General features: G+C 51.4%; 1 protein-coding gene across 8 annotated transcripts in view; it reads left to right on the top strand.

Moving 5' to 3' along the window:
* Window positions 1–1,148: 1,148 nt before the first annotated feature.
* LOC126573535 (uncharacterized) overlaps window positions 1,149–13,280 on the top strand; it is a 29,318-nt gene continuing 17,186 nt past the window's right edge. For 7 of the 8 annotated variants that reach the window (XM_050233733.1, XM_050233732.1, XM_050233727.1 and 4 more), the window contains exon 1: window positions 7,533–8,125. In XM_050233733.1, the coding sequence (XP_050089690.1) occupies window positions 7,917–8,125 (209 nt within the window). In that variant the 5' untranslated portion in view covers window positions 7,533–7,916. Of the gene's footprint in view, window positions 2,058–7,532; window positions 8,126–13,280 lie in introns of those variants that run through there. The other variant, XM_050233730.1, reaches the window with a different exon arrangement.

The following is a 13,280-nucleotide window of genomic DNA, read 5'->3' as shown; positions in this document are numbered from 1 at the left end:
CTTCGACGATGAAAGCAACTGGTAGTGTGATGGTTTAGCGAGTATCATCTAGCTTCCAGTGATATTTGCAGAGTCTGCATACTGTTGGCGATTATTCGAAGCAGAAACACCGTTCTGCTCGATGCTGCAACAGTATCCTGTTCCCGGTGGTTTGCCAATTAAAATCAAAACAGAACCCGCAATCCGTTGCAGCAGCAGCATCAGCACCGCTGAGTTGCGGCGTTTTGAGGAAGAAGCAGGGCACACAAACGCAAGCACGCACATTGTGTCGTTTGCGCACGGGACCGCTGCTGGCCTGGCAAAACTGCATGGTGAATCCGTGGGTTGATGGGCGCCTCCATCGGACCCCCAGACCGTGAGAGTATCTGTCTCTCTCTCTTCCTCTCGCTCGGTCGCACGCGCGTACTGATGCTGCTTAGAGAGACATTTTCACTTTCACCTACCGCTGCCACCACTGCGTTTTCTTCGTCTTCCCTCTCCGTCCTAGTGTGGCCGCGTTTCGCACCGCGTGCGCCATGGTGTCCCGCGAGCGAGCGAGCGAACGAACGAGCGGTGCTGCCAGAGGGGACAACGCGGGAGGTGGGCGTTGGTTGGTTGGTTTTTGGGAGTTTTTCCAACGGGCCAAAAATATCTATTTCGCTCGACGCAACGCACATCGCACACAATCGCATCGCGCAGCGCACCGCACCGTACCGTACCGCGAAACCGATCGCGGGGCTGAAACAGATTCTAAAATAGGATCAATGCCAAAAGAGCGAAACGCGCGGCGGCGGCCACGACAACGGTGCACGGTCCCCACGTTTCGACCGACCGATCGATCGAGGGTTGGTAGTGGTGCCATCACTACTACCTGCTGTTTGGCCATCATCAACTAGTGCCACTCCTTGCAGAACACGGACACTCTCTCTCACAGACGGCGAACACACAAACACACACCCACCCACAAGGAGTGCGAAACCGGCGAAGGAAATGATCGGCCCTTGGTGGCCCGGGGTGGAAAAACCAAATAAAATTCGGGAAAACGGAGGCAAGGAGGACGGGTGTGGTGGTGCGGTGTGCGCGTGCGATCGTGACCGGTCGGATCGGCCGGTTGTCGGTGCTCGACCGGAAAAACTGTGGCCAGTGTGAGTTGGACGATGGAACGCGTAACTTCTAAGCACTGTGACTAGATAGAACGACGACGACGACGACAGAGACGACGCCGCAAACCCCTTCGGTGGCAAACAGGGGTTTTTTTTCCAAGATACCGGAGTCAAGGATAAAGGATTCTCTACGCGCGGTCTTGTCCTCGTCAACTCGTTGTGTGGGAACTGCTGTTGTTTTTGCTGATAGAATAGATAGAGTGATCGGATAGGTTCTGTTGTTAGTTCTTGCGAGTTTGCTAAGCTCAGTAATAATAGTGGGGTGAGTGCTCGATAGTGTCACGGGAAAAGTAGTCAGTAGTGCACTGCGAACCGGTGTGAGTGACCGACAACAAGTGGCCAACAAAAAAGTAGCCCAAAAAGCCCTTAATGTTTTCAACATAATTTTTTTTTTCATTTATTGTGGAACGAATCGCCAAGGGGCTTTCATAGTTTACATACCGAATACATACATACACATACGCACACACATACGCGCTTTTTTAGTTCAAGTTGTACGGTACTCTGTCTCGCCGTGTCGTCTATCTCCCGCCATCTCTCTCTCTCTCTGGTGGCTCTGGTTTGGGACGAAAGTTCGGAAGCGTGAAACCGTCGGAATAGTAAAAGTGTGCAACGCGTTCGCGATCGATAGATAGTTCGAGTAGTAGTTCTGGGGGGAGCACTGAAGAAGGTTTAGTTAAATTGGATGGTGCTCAGTTGTTGGTGAGTGCCCGCGTGGTGAAACATTGTACGAAAGCAGTTGCTCGACGGCCGAAAGGGGTCCGGGCAGGGGTGTGATCGACGGTGCTAAGTGATCAACCGAGAGGAGCCGAAAGAGGATAACGCTGTTGCCTGCTAGAGCCGTAACCGAGCTCTCAGGCGATCCGCAAGCAGCGCCGCAGTTTGCAGTAGCAGCCACAGGATGGACAGATCAAGGTAAATCATGCTCGAGCGCCTGTGCTCGATTGAGACACAGTTGCACCATTCAGGGGAATGCCTTTCTTCACTCGCCTTTTCGGCCCTTCGGCCCGGTCTGTCGGTACGCGGGAGATCGTTTTAATGCCAAGGTTGATTGGACCTTAGGTAGCGCAGCACACGGACACGATCGCGCTCGCTGACGTGCCCCATGTCACGGTGCTAACCGTCGTAACCGCCACCCTGGGAGCCTGTTCTAGCCGATTGCCGCTGCTGGGTGCGGATGCCAGCAGGGCTCACGGTTGGATCCTTCGAACGGGACACACCCGCAGCACCCTCGAAGGGTCGAAGGATGTTTCGCTTTGTCTTGGCCAAAGCATCTTGGCCGTGTGTATTCGTTGGGCCAATCTTGAGGGCCGCTGCAGCTACATAACTCGTCCTTCAGAGTGCGTAAAGGACAAGGAGAGCCGCATGGGGGTGGGGGGGATGACATTCGACAGGGGGCGATTTTTGGGTGGGGTAGCGCTTCGTGGAACACACATGACGACGGCCATTCATCCGGCACCAGCAGCGGAGGAGATGTTGGGCGAAAAGCAAAATCAAAACAGCGAAAAAAAAAACACCCGGCCTAGGTCGATCCTATAGCCAGTCAAGCCAAGTAGTCAAATGAACTTCGGAGGAAGTCTTAGAGGCTATTCTTAGCGCTGGTGTGCGGACCGCTAGCAGGGACCGCACGACCGCACGAGTGAGTGGACCAGTTGGTGAGGTGGGGTTCGCCAGCACACCAATCGCGATTCACTGGCAAGCGCTGAACGAATCACTGACGGCTGTTTGTCAACTAGACCTAAACCATCAACACACACCGGCGGGGGTGTCCGTAGCTCTGTGTCTGTGCTTCAGCTTTTTTTTTGTTCTCGAACCAACCGAGAGAGTGAGAGAGAGAGAGACGGTCTACGCTCCTCGAAGCGCAGCGGTTATGATTTTAATAATTTCTTGTCTGAAATCCGTAAATCCTCCTTTGGCGAATCGGTCAACGTCTGCACCGGCCGGTTGGTCCTGAGCGCCACAGTCTACTCAAAACAACTTCCTGACAAGCCGGTCCCGGCAGTTCAGTTTGATGAGTTTATTATCGCCGTATGACATGGTTCCTTCTAGATCAACTAGGGTGGAGTTGCGCTCGGTTGCCAATAGTATCACTTCGATGTCTGCCGCAGAATAGGCATGTGAATGTTCGCACCAGCTGGACCACCATATATTCCAGAAGAGCCAGGCGTTTCGTGTGCTGCCGTTGAGACATTGAACTGGCAGATGGTGCGCCGAAACAGGAGATGATCGCATTGCGTCGAATGGACACAACATTTCTCCGCTCCGCCAGACCGTTCAGTTTGTTTATTTCTCGACGAGAAAGATAACAGAGCTCTGTTTGCGCCGTTTGTTTGTCCGTGAATATGGGACTGATTCGTCGGAAGCCTACCGCTGGCGCGCCCTCACGCGACATCCTAGATCCCAGATCAACTCGAGGCCCAGTTGTGCGCGGTTCGGCGCGACGCAATAAGGCAAAAGGGCGGTCACCAGATTCGCTACAGGTGGTTCGAGGTTCCCGGCGGCCAATGACTGCTTGAGTCACGCGTACCCTCCTACCTGACACTCGGTGCGGTGGTGACAGTGGCCATAATTCACGGTCCGCGACGGGACTTACCTACCTTACCACTCTGCCGCGTTGTCCACGGGTAAAGCTGAGTGACATCAAATTGTATTCATCATAAATTATCACGCCGCCGGTCTTTGTGTGGTGTAAATGCATCGATGATTAATGTTTGTGGGTAGAGGAGGACAAGGAGGGAATGGTGCACAAGGGGGGGGGGGGGGGGTGCTTGGTTCGCATCTTTTTATGGACTGAAAGCTGAAAACCGCAACCGTCGGTGAACTTTGCCGCAGGCGAAGCGCCTCACCCACATCAAACTGTCACACGTGCCATTACCGTGTTCCAGTTGTGGATTAGTGTCTCATTTGATGCTATTTAAAGACCGTTTCGCAGTGCGTTGGTTGTAGAGTTAATGGCTATTTATGTATAATGAATAAACAGTCCGCACATGAACGCAGATTCGGATCAATTACTTGACATATGACAATGATTTAGCATCGATCATTGTTGCAATCGATGCGTCGATCATTCAGGTACTAAAACATTTGCTGGAAGAACTGTTGAAGATAAAGAACTGTGCTCCTTTTTGGCTGCCGATGAATTGTATTCATAAAAATAGCATAGATTACATAAAAACGATCAATCGAAAGCATCACTTTGCATGTGTCACGATAGCGTTGACACACGGAAACTATTACCAACCTTCCTTCGCTCGTCCTTCCGTTTCTTTGCCGCCGTAAACCGGTTTGAGGTTCCAATCGGTGTACTACCGGAATTATTGAACGTGCGCCTATCATTATAACAGCTGTCCTCACGCGTGTACGCACGGCCACGATCACTATTGCGTTGATTGAGGTTTTGCCACCTCAATCACGGATGAAGCTGCCATTTAACGACCCTACCAAGGACCTGTTCACAGTACGTACAGACGGTCAGGCCAGAGTTTGCAGTTGATTGTAGTGTAATCACGAGATCAGTGACACCACCTCTCTCTCTCTCTCTCTCGCTGTCTCTCTGTCGGCTATATTTCCTGCCTAGCACAATCTGGCCGTTTGATGTACAGTAACGCACTCTTGGGTTAGGATTAAAAATAAGCACCATTTTGTTTCTTCTTCATCACCTCCTCCTCCTCCTCCTGCTCCAATCCCTTCTGCTGTTCCTTGTTTTCCCCGCTGAGGACATCATCCTCGTGATGTCTGCTTGGCCGAAGCATCGGCCACACGGCGCGGCCTGGCGTGCCGGCGTGGCGCGTTGCGTACGATGTCCCATTCGTAAGATTGATGGTACCAACAGGTTTTGGCAGATTTTGTTACGACTTTGCTGCTCCACACAGCCATCCTCCTGAGCCACACACTCCACCACCACTCGCGTGTTGTAACCGCGTGGTGTTTCGCTCCGTGGCGCGCGAGCGCGCCGTGCGCTTTTCTCTGCCACGTTGGCTCAGCTGTCATCTTCCTGCGGGAGACTTCCGTTTTTGTTGGTTGTTGGCAGATACTTTTTTATCATTTTTTCCACCCGCGTGTGGCGCACAGTGTGACCAGGAGGAGGTTCTCACACTCGATGAGAACTTTCATCAATCCTCAAAACTTACTGCAGAAGACGCAAGCACCAGCTCTAGCTTGATCGCTTGCCCGTTGGGTGGTGGTCGATCAAAAATAACCGTGAGTCAATCACACAAAACCGACTGGCGCACGCTCCGTCTTTTAATGATAAGCTATTAATCAGCGGCACCATCACCTCCTGACCGTTCCGGTTAGCAAGTGTTGGAGAGTCAGGAGTCCCTGCCAGCCAGCCAGCCGGCCGGTTTAACTTTCGATTTTTCCCGGAAGTTTGGTAGGAACAATGAGTGGACAGCGTGCCGCTTCATTATGCCAACCGGGTGATAAATAATATGCTGGATCAGACCGAAGCCGAGTCGTGCGTTCAAGAAGGTGTCGAAGATTGGCTGAAGATACGTCATAGAGTACGTTCGCCTCGTGTGCCATCAGTTAGACTTGCTGACTGAAGCTCATACGACAAAAACGCTGGCGCATGGGCATCAGACACGGGAGTGGAATTGATTTCCCAAACGTTGCGACAGGTGTGGTGGCTTTGGGTTTCCGTAATATGGATCCGGTTTTTCAAACATGCAACGCAGCATGCCAGACAACTCTTAAGCAATTTCCCATGTTATCCGGTGGGGCTGTTTGGTACCCATCAATACAGGAAGTAAACGTTAGCGATAGCTCCGTACCTTAAGCGATGGGAACCATTTATGGTATTGGACGGGTTCGTCCGGAGATGCTTCAAGTGTTTTGGTTGTCGAGGCATTCGTTTGTTTGCCTGAAAGGGTTAAAAATCAACCGTTGAAACAACCCTGGAAAATTTTCCTAGGGAAAATTTCGTTTGGATGATAGACTCAATAGTAAAATTCGTAATTAAAACGATAGGATATCCGCCGTTTTACAATCAAATGTTTTTACTATTGAATTTATTGTTTTTGGATTTTAAAAATTCAGATCAGCTTTCATATCACATTCCTAATAAGTTGTAAAGTCTTTTGAATCTCAATTAAATAGAGCTTAAATTGATAAAAACAAGGTCATGCTCAATATTGATTAATTACTCTGGAACTAGATTGTAGCATTACTATCAATTCGTTGGTTGTTAGTTGTGGTACCGTTCCGGCCACACCAAATTTCCGTGATAGCAATTACGGCACTTCACGATCAACAAAATCTGGAGAGCATTAATGATATTTTATGATGCGGTATCATAAACCCGGTTACACACGTTTTGTGTTACGAACGTTATCACTTCGAACTCCCAATAACATCTATCGTTACGAGGAAAACACTTTTTATGACAGAAAGTGAGCTTGCTCGCTTGCTACCCGTTTTGTAATGCGCGTTGTTGCCATTCACCTGAGTTCCCTCCTCCAGATGGTCAGGTTCCGATTGGTTTGGCCGTAGCTTTGACCATTGGTCACGCGATGGCGATGGCGATGATGATGATGATCGTGCACGCAGAAGAAGAAGAGTCACGGTGACCACCAGACGGAATGCAATTGCACTTCCCCGTTTTGGCGTTTGTCGAGATGTGAGATACTCCGGCTTTATGGCTCTCAACTGATCACTTTCCACGGGTGGATCGAGACGACGGTCGCCGGAGCCACACCGAAGTCGGACACCGTGCGGAATGGCACCTTTCCGCCACCGCCTGTAATTGGGGGTCTGGTCTGGGTGCCAAGTTGCGTGTTCACCCCATCTTTCCCTCCCTTACTGGGGTGTTTCTCTGGGAGGATGTGTATGTTCCGGAGAAGAAACATAATCGAAGCATTTTACCGCCTTTCCGGTCCCCCATCGGTCGGTCGGAGGTCTGCGCGACCTCTTGATTCTCGTGCCTGACTCGGCTGGTAGCTCTCGTAGCGGCTCCGGCGAAGCTGCAGAGGTCGTCAGATGATTTGAGCCTCGGGCGAAAACCAGTTCTGCGTGGGACAGAGGGAGAAGAAAGAGAAGCAGAGCGATAGAGCGAAAGAGGAACCGCCACATCGCTTCTTCTTCTTCTTTTTCTCTCTTTTTCGCTCTGATGCATCTTGTCCACTCCCGCCAGAGCTCTCCCAGACTTTGGGGTCCGGTCCACGGGCCCGAACAAACAGCAAAATCTCTTCCTCCCTTCCTCACGCGACAATGTGCAGCAGCCAGCCGAGGGCCCACCATAGGTGGGGGCAGTGTAGTGCCTCCGAGGGCTTTAAACGCTGCTGCCCCGGACGCAATTGGCGTGCCGAGTTGGTTCAGTTGTCCGGCTTAAGCCACCCATCACGGACGCAAAACAAACTTAGTCGCGTTGACGACGACGACGGTGACTGCGACACGAGTTCCGAGTTCGGTCCGTTGTCCGTTTTGTGTGCATCGTTGACTCGATCGGTTGTGTAGTGCGGTCTGTGGTCTTAGCGAAAGTACAATTACGAGGGAAGCAAGCGTGTGTGACGCACACGAGAGGAACTTATAAACTCATCGCGGCTTTGGCCGGTTGACGATGGATGGATAATTAACACGCGGGTTGGGCAACGGTCTGCACGTCATCGGTTTTTGGTCCTTTCTTTGTCGAATACGTCAGGATTGTGTCCGGACGTCAACGTAGGCGGCGGTACGGTGTGGACTCTCTAGAGAGGCATAACGGTAGTTCGATTCAGTGCAAGTGCAAGTGATTCTCTCTTTCAAGCGTGGTGCTTCGTGAATGCTGCGAGCTCGAATATGGCAGCCATGACGACGATAACGAGTAAAGGTGGTCCCGGTGGTGTGGCACCGGCCATTCCAACCACACCGCAGTTCAAGCGACATGTCTATTCGAAGTACCGGGAACTGCTTGGATCGTACAATGACAAGGCAAACGAAATGCTGCAAACTTATCCAGCGTACCGTGTGAAGGAAGACAGAGGATTCGCGATTAACGCTGACACAAAGTGAGTTCAAACGGTGGAGTGGAGAGTCCTTCGAGATGAGCTAACCCTGGTGTTAATCGAAAGGAACACGGCCACGCTCTCGAGGCTATTACGAGCACCAAATATGGAGATTAGTTTTTGAGGACAGCATCCAGCGCTTGCGATGGGTTCGCGATGAGTGATTCATGTGCGCATAAAATCCAACCCACTTCCTCCCTCCCCAGGGGGTGACATCCAACTCACGGTAACATTTGTTTACATAACAGTGAACCTGAGTCGTGGCCATCTGTGCTTCTCCTGCGTTTGGTGTTTCTTTTATACGCAGCACTTCTAAAGATGATGATCGCAAGCGATGAGAACCGATCATAAAAAGGGTTTCTTCCTCTGATCTCATTCTGCTAGCACTTTTAGATGCCACACAAATCTTCTTCCGCCAGCTTCAAACCATCTCTGTGTTAGATCTCCGGAAGCAGCGCGTGAACACCTTTGGCACACTAAGAACCGCTTCCGACCGGATCCGGTCTGGCGGTAACAACGCGACGACGCTTCAAAGCCACTTCGCCATCATCGCCGGTGAGATACAATTGATGGGTGACGCCACCGTTGCCGTTGCGTTGGTCACATCATTGACAGCTCCATTTACGGCTGGCATCCACTGGCGGTGGCGACGGCGGTTGGCAAAATCTATCAGCATAAAAAAAAGGTCACCAACGTCATCGACCATGTTTGTGGATCGTGTGGCGCCACCCGGTCCGTTGGTGCGCTCCTCTTAACCAGCTTCAACGCTTACAGTTCCGGCGCTAGAGCGTCATGGCCAAGCGCCGTTGTCCAATAGCGTTCCGTAGCGTAGTCTACATCTTCCATCATTTGCGAGTTACGGGGAAGTTGAGCCATCTACTAACTTGACTAGCACTGACTTGATTGCACCCTCCCGTGATGGAACCCTATGGCGTGGTCTCCTTTCCTGCCAAGCGCGCAAAAAATCGCGCAATGGCGATGGCCGACTTTGTGACGATGGCTAGGAGGGAAACCCGTTTCCGGATTTGGATCACCGGATCGGGGACCGGTTAGATCTGACCCGTAAAATAGGGACACATCTTCTACTGGTGGGCCCTTTTTGCGAGCTCCACGCACTACGAATGGACCGACCCGCCGTACGTTTCTCCTTCGTTCGCGTGGTCGTGACTGCTAGAGTCAAAACATTCCCCGGCCACGGAGACAAGATGTTGTCGCCCTATCAGCCACGATGGTTCCTTCTAACCAGGACCGGGTGTTTGGGGTGGTGTAGGTGGTGGTTGTTTTGGGTTGTGTACCGACGAGCGCCGGTGGGGGCGGGGAATTGACGGCGGAGAAGGGGTTATATGCCGGGAGTGATATTTTTAAAATTTCTTAATTTCTCGTGTTCGGAAGTGTTGTCGTGCGAATTGCGCGCCGCGAGGCGTTTTTACTGCGGAGTCATGCAAAGGAAGGAGGGGGGTGGGCTAAAGAGGAAGCGGGTTTAGGGGCCAGCCAAGGATTTCAAGGTTAAGTTAGAAATGGTTTTGTGTGCTTGTGGAACAGCGATGGGCAGGTTCATTCCACCCGTTCACGGTCAATTGGTGCGTGATGTTAGGGAGGTGTGGTGTTGGTGTAGGTGGTGCCACCGTTGACATAATGTTGGGAGCTTCCTTTGCAAAGCTAACCGACTATTTTATTTCATAACCTTGAGAAGCACCTGGGATTGGTCTAGACAGACAGCTATCCATGTTGGTAATTGCTTCCATAATATCGCTACTTAATTTTCGTTACCTTAAGATTTAGAAACTTGAGACAGTAATAACATTGGAGAACGAGACATTTCTTAGAACTGGTTGAGAAAGAACCAGAGGCAATAAGAACTACTTGTGGGTGAAGATGAACGCTTCTTTCCTATTAACTTCTCGAACGAATACACCCGACATTATGGACTACATTGTGTACGATGAGTAGCAGCACCATCCATTACTCCATAAACCGATCATCGCCACAGTTGCAGTTGCAACAACGAGCATCACTAACCGCGTAGCCGTAAAAAAAACCTCATTCTCCCACACCAGCGCCGCAGCAGCAGCAGCAGCGGCCACTCTCGACTACCATTTAGGTGCTTATTTTGATTCTCTCTTTCTCCGTCGCCCGCGTGCATCCCGTCCCAAAATTAGTTACACCCTCGCGCCGGTGGTCTCGGCCGCCGGGATTGTGGTCGGAACCGTGTGGAAGGAATTAAGTGCATTCCCATTCCGGGCGGCATGAGTCATGGTTTAAATATTGAACCTGTTTCTCATCGTTCGCGCCGCCACGCCGGTGTGATCGCCGCGGTGTTCTGTGGTGCTTGCTCCACTTGCCCAGCGCGATCGCTCTCGCTTGCACACGCGCTCACTAAGCAAACACGACGAACGGCTGCCCTTTTGCTGCTGCGTTGGTCACGCCGGGTTTTGTTGGGCGAACCAATAATACGGTACCATGTTGGGGCAACGTAAGTTTCGTGAAGTAAGTTTCGTGGTTGCCCAGGTCAGGACAAACCGTATGCCCAGGCGTCTCAAGCGACGGTCGGCGGACGGTGATAAAAACCACAAATTAGGGCGTACTGTTGTGCGCACATAACACACAGTTCAAAAGGTCAGTGAATTTGAAAGTTAACTTTCGCCAGAAGCTGCAGCTGCATTGCTGCTCTACCGGACTGGACCTATTACCGGGGTGGGGAGGGGGGCGGTCCTCAGGAGCGTCAATCATGGAGCTCGCGTGCTCACGCTTAATGATGTCCTAGGGAGGAGTGGAGTGAAAGCGAAAACCGGAGTGACAAAGGCCCGAGGACCGGTCTGCTAGCAACAACCGCTTCGGGCGCAATCGATTCGCTACGCTACCTTCCTTTCTAAGGTGCTCATAAAAGGAGCCCACCGTTGCCGTTTCCTACGCGGGACAAACGGGAACAAACGGATCGTTCGTTCTGGGTCAGAGGAGGTCCGGTTTACTACACAGAAACCGTTACACCGGAGAGTGAGCCTGATCAACAGGCCCCCCGCATAACCGTTGAGACTCCTGTCAGCCATCGAATGGTAGAGAAGGGGTGCTCCCTTGAACAGTTAATGGATCGAAAGGATCGTCCACTCTGGAGTCTGTACAACAGCGCAGCGCGCGTACATTCATTAGCAACACTTTGCGATGCAGTCGCTCCGAGACGAAGAAGAAGAAGAAGCCGGGTATCTATTTATAACGCAACGTCGTCGGCTTAGTCATAGTGCAAACATGCGCCAAACAGAAGTGAGGGAGCGATAGGGAGGGGAAGGTGGTGGTATGCAGTTACCTCGCGGCTCCGGTTGCAGCCGCGCCCCGATGAGGGAAACGATGGGAACGAGTGGAATTTCCTACGGCCGTTTAAAGTGAACTTGAACTCGCGAAAGCGAAACGATATTATTCTTGGATCGTCTCCGGTCTCGGGATTGTGGTGCGGTCATTTGGCAGCGGCACAGAACCGCCCGCTTGCTAGCTCCTGGAGGGTCTGCAGTTCATCTTCTATCGAGAGGAATTTGATGCCCTCTCGCCGACGGTGCTGCTGATGTCATAGTTTGGAGATGCTATGGGATTTTTGTGATTCATTCCCCGTTGAGATGAATTAGGAGGTGCTATTTATGCTCACTCTGTATGGGAAAATGAGCTCAAACCCAGACGTTGGCGCCTAGAAAGTGTACCACAAAGTGTCCTACTTGTCAAAAATACGCACGAACAAATCATCGTAAAATTGAAACATTAAAACGGTTTAATTCGGGCCCACCCAAAATCCCCAGTGACCTATTTGCAATCCATTAGTAGAACATTACCGCGACGTGACTATCAAGTGCACGTCTTTAACGCGCGCTGAACGAATGTTCTTTTTTGTTGGCTTGTGTCTTGCTGTTTCCTAGAAAGTCGCATTTCTACGGCAGTTGTTGCAGAAACCGCAACATCCGCATCGATGCGATGATGCGCGGATGCGAGGATTCAATAAATAAATCCCCACGAACGAATGGACGGCCTCTTCATGGCGGAACCACCGGCGGAGCGCGTTTGCATTTAGTGCAAACCACTTACGCCCATGCTTCCGATGAGAACCTTTCACGCGCTCCCATTGGGGTAGCAGGCAGCCACTTATCGTCGTTGCGACAGATACGAGCTCACAAACGGTTTGTTTTTTTTTCACACGCTCCGATGACCGAAGCAATTTCATTCAAAAATCCCATCGCTCTGCATCGCGGCGGCGCTGATCTGGTTGAGGACCCTTGAAGAGCGAACGAAGCCGAAGGTTGTACTTCCTGGGTGTAAAAGATTGCGCGAGCCAATCAGCAACAATCGTGTGCCGTTGAGTGAGGAACTGGCGAATGGGGAGGGAAGGGTGGTCGAATACTTTCGGCCACGTTTTAGTGCATCATAAATTACGAAGCAATTCAAATGCTTTCGTCGGTCACGCCATGTTTCATCGCCGCCAACGTCTATCTCTCTGAAAACTCGCCCCCGGTGAGGGGTTGGTAAAAAAATATGGGAATAACCGGCAACGATGCAGTCGCGTAGTGACGTCGTTTGCTTGAAAAGCCTGCCGGATGCATCGTGTTTTGCTACAGGAAACGAACGTGAAGGAGGTATTTTTCCCACTTTTTTCACCCATTTTCCTTGGCCGACGGAACGGCGGGATTTGAAAAATGACCAGCTAACAGAGCGAGAGAGAGAGCGAGAGAGTGGGACAACATAAATAAAAATAAGATCTCGAAACAGAGCCAACCATCTTTCGCTTGCAACAAAACCGAGCGAGAGATGGGTTGATTGGTTTTGAAGCGTGCAGTCAGTCGTCGTCCCAAAATACTATTTTTAATCTGCACTCTACGCCGCCGTGTCGTTGTGGGGATTGTGGAGTGGAACCCCCGTCGAGGAGACCCCTCTGCTTCCCCCACCTCCCGCGGTTCTGTGGGGTCTAGGGACGGTGGGTTTCAAGTTACGGGCCAAATCCTCCTAATGCCACCGACTGCAGAAGCACTCAATTGTGCAGTTCGCGTCTCTACTAACCGACCGTAACCTACCATCATATAGGCTAAGGTGTCTTTCGCACTCGAAACTCGAATGTGCCATGATCGACACTGAAATGCGCGTGTGCGCGATCCCGGTAGTTCCGGCGTGTTCGCGGCCGAGGGTG

This window comes from Anopheles aquasalis, chromosome 2, assembly GCF_943734665.1.
Source record: "Anopheles aquasalis chromosome 2, idAnoAquaMG_Q_19, whole genome shotgun sequence".
Classification (NCBI taxonomy): Eukaryota; Metazoa; Arthropoda; class Insecta; order Diptera; family Culicidae; genus Anopheles; species Anopheles aquasalis.
Note: the sequence above shows the minus strand (reverse complement) of the source record. Positions and strands in the feature narration are given on the sequence as shown.